The 3,792-nt window shown below is 43.4% G+C and overlaps 1 protein-coding gene across 1 annotated transcript; it reads right to left on the bottom strand.

The window, feature by feature from the left end:
* Window positions 1-2,328: 2,328 nt before the first annotated feature.
* Window positions 2,329-3,264, bottom strand: LOC115950137. Its single transcript, XM_031067381.1, has one exon. The coding sequence runs from the start codon at window positions 3,262-3,264 to the stop codon at window positions 2,329-2,331; it is 936 nt and encodes a 311-aa protein (XP_030923241.1).
* Window positions 3,265-3,792: the final 528 nt, after the last annotated feature.

Below are 3,792 nucleotides of genomic sequence, written 5' to 3'. Positions count from 1 at the left end.
TATATTTTCAAATAATACAGACAATATTACTAAAATAACATTCCCGAATGTCCCTTATTTACTATCAGAACAAGAAGCTTGATAATGTTTATAGGGTCCAAAATCTTTTACACGGAGGAGTGTTTTAACTCACGCGCTATCGTATTCGTATTGGCCTTTAATTTTCTAGTAAGTCCAAGCGATTCTCACTGTTTTTTCGTAAAATCCAAAAACAAAGATGTGCTTATCTTGAATCCTTGAGGCAGTCCGTAGTTGGTAGTTAATACAACTTGAAATCAGATTTGCAAATCTCCATTTTTTTTTTCTTCATAAAATGTTAAAATTATTATCAACTTTTTTTAATTAAAAAAAATGACATACAAATTAACTTGACAATGCGTAATATTTCAAGTTTCAATGACAAAATATACACTAATCTCATTACGCATGCTCCGCACGTGAATGAGACTCTTTTTTTATTTTGAGTTTAATGTAATTTTTCAATTTGAATTTATCTTTGTTAGTGGGGTTATATTGGAAGAGATTTTTAAGAAACTAAAATTTATGATTTAAAATGAAGTAAATTGCTTGGATTAGTGTACGCTAGCTGTAGGTGAACAATTTGGTGACTCAATCCTTGTTACTCAAGTCTTGGTCCAAAATGTCCCACACAATGAATTTTTGTAGAGTATGGGTTAAAGAACTCGGTTTCAGTTAATTTAAACGGTTTGATGCATGGGTTAAGGGAATACACAAACACAAACGAAAATGCCACTGTGTAGAAAGGTCTCCAGAAATGATAAGGCTAAAAACTTGATTAATAGATACAGATCAATGTAGTCAGACTTCTCTACAGTATTCTCTCCTTTTTCTCCCGTCCCTTCTCTTGGGGGACTTTTACATATTATATAGGCCCTTTCCCATCATCTGGGCTTTACACTTGTTGATCATCCAAACCCCCACTTGAGCACCTGTCTCATCAGACACCTCTTTCAATTCTTTGTGAGTTGTGGTAGCCTAGGTAGTACTGTTCAGGGGTCTTCTCCTCATTAATGCAGGCAGGAGAGTAGTTGTAATGCATTTAATATGGTGGTGGCAGCCTTTGCTGAGATATTTCGGGTTTTCCTTCCTTTTTACGTATTTGGAAGATGGACTATATCAGTACCAGGCTTACAGCAAGAGGGGCTACCGCTATGTATGCGAATAGTACCTCATCCGCCTTAGGGCTAGACATGATGGGTGGTCGCGACAAGTATTCTTTGAGTTGCTGGAAGGCCAGGACACAATCCTTCGGCCACTCAAACCCTTTCCACTTATTTATTAAGAGGTAGAAAGGTCGGCATCGGTCTGCAGATCCTGATATGAACCAGTTCAACACTGCGATCATGCCAGTGAGTTTCTGCACCTCTTTCGGATTCCGAGGAGCCTGTAGGCTATTAATCGCTTTGATTTGATCTGTGCTTACCTCTATTCCTCTGTGAGTTACCATATAGCCTAGGAATTTCCCAGATCCGACCCCAAATGAACACTTGGAAGCATTGAGCCGCAACTTATGCTCCCTTAAGATGCCAAAGATGATCTCCAAGTCCTTCACGTGCTCAGACACCACCTTGCTTTTTACCACCATATCGTCTATGTAGACTTCAATAACCCTGCCTAGTTGAGGTTCGAATATTCTGGTCATCATCCTTTGGTAGGTTGACCTTGCGTTCTTTAGTTCGAAAGGCATCACCTTATAGTGGTAGTTTCCGACAGGTGTCATGAACGCCGTTTTCTCCTAATCCTCTAGTGCCAATGGTATCTGATGATAACCCTGGAAGGCGTCCAGGAAGCTCATTCGAGGGTGGCCTACAGTCGCATCTACCAATCGGTCAATTCAAGGTAACGGGAATGGGTCTTTCGGGCATGCCTTGTTCAAGTCTGTGAAGTCCACGTAGACTCGCCACTTCCCCGTTTTCTTTCTTACCACCACCGTATTTGCCAGCCATTCGGGGTAAAAGACTTTTTTAATAGCCCCTGCCTTTTTCAGCTTCGTGACTTCGTCTCTAACAGCACTGGCATGTTCTCTCGAGGGACGTCGGGGTGGTTGCTTCTTTGGAATGGAAGATGGGTTAACATTCAAGTGGTGACAAATGAAACTAGGGTCAACCCCCAGGGCATCGTAAGCATCCCATGCAAATACGTCAACGTTTTTCCTCAGAAATCCAACCAGCTCCTCTTTTTCTTGAGGAACTCTGAGCCGACTTGGAAAAATCTCTCTGGATCGTTTTCAACGGTAAACTTTTCCAGACTTTCACACCTTATCTCCTCGGCTAGCCCATTGATTTGCCTTGCCGAGGTGGTTGATTGCTATAAGTTTTCAGAAGCCGAGGACTCAGCATTGGACTGACATGAGATGGCGGCCACCATACATTGCCTAGCCATGGCCTGATCTCCACGAATCTCTTCCACTTGGCCTCCGAATGGGTATTTTACCTTTTGATGAAGTGTAGAAGATACGGCCTCTAGGGCATGGATCCATGGCCTGGCTACTATCACTGTGTAGGGCGAGTAAGCATCGACCATGATAAAGTCCACTTCCACTACCTCTGATCCGGTTTGTATGGGTAATCTGATCTGCCCTTTAGGTACCACAGTTTTCCCTTTGAAGCTAATAAGGGGGGAGTCATAAGCCGTTAAATCCTCCGGCCTTAAGTTCAGCCCCTTGTATAGATCAGGGTACATTACCTCTACTGCACTGCCCGGGTCTACCAGTACCCTCCTCACATCGAAGCCTCCGATTCTCAGCGTAACCACTAAGGCATCGTCGTGAGGTTGGATAGTTCCCCTCTTATCTTCGTCCGAGAATCCTAATATCAAAGAGTTTCCCTTTTTAGACCTTTTAAATTCTCTTTCCATGTCCTCGGCGGAGAGCTGAGCCGCGGACAGCACCCTGGAAGGAAATGAGCCGGTTCTTCCTGGAGCAATGAGGATGACGTGTATCGTCCCCGTGGGAGGTCTTAGTGATACATCTTTTTGAGGCTCTTGCATTGTCTGGTCCAGATGACCGCTTGAGGGGTGTAAAAGGTGACGTAACTTTCCTTCTCGAACCAACTGATCCAGGTGATTCCATAAATTCCGGCAATCCTCAGTGGTATGCCCATGGTCCTGATGATAGTGATAATACAGATTCTGGTTACGTCTCAAAGGGTCCCCAGCCATTTTTCCTGACCACCTGAAGAAAGGTTCATTCTTGACTTTCTTCAGAATTTGCTGTACTGGCTCTCTGAACATGGCATTAACCATTTGCATGCTATTTTGTCCAGCCTGTCTCGAAAAATCTCTCCTCGACTGGTTATGGTTATATCGTTCCGAACTGTAATCATTCCCTTTGGGGGGAATGATCTTCTCCTTTCCTTTTCCTTGTAGCTGATCTTCTTCCACCCTTTTCTACTTATCAATCCTATCCATCAACTGATGAACATTGGCAACAGGTTTACCGGTTAAAGATTTCCTTAAGCCGTGCTCGGTGGGGAGACCGCTTTTGAATGTGCTGATGGCGACATCATCATGGTTCTTATCCAACTCGTTATACATCTCTCAATACCTATCCGAATACGCCTTTAGGGTCTCTCCCTCGCGCATGCACAGGGACAATAACGAACTTAGGGGTCGAGGGACTCTACTATTTGTAATAAAGCGAGAACAAAAAGCCCGAGTGAGCTGCTTATAGGAGCCTATGGAATTTGTTTTCAGGCTGTTGAACCATCTCATCACCATTGGACCCAAGCTAGACGAGAAGACTTTGCACATTAAGGCCTCATTTTGGGAGTA

This window comes from Quercus lobata, chromosome 6 (genome assembly GCF_001633185.2).
Source record: "Quercus lobata isolate SW786 chromosome 6, ValleyOak3.0 Primary Assembly, whole genome shotgun sequence".
Taxonomy (NCBI): Eukaryota; Viridiplantae; Streptophyta; class Magnoliopsida; order Fagales; family Fagaceae; genus Quercus; species Quercus lobata.
This window is presented reverse-complemented; position numbering and strand designations above follow the sequence as displayed.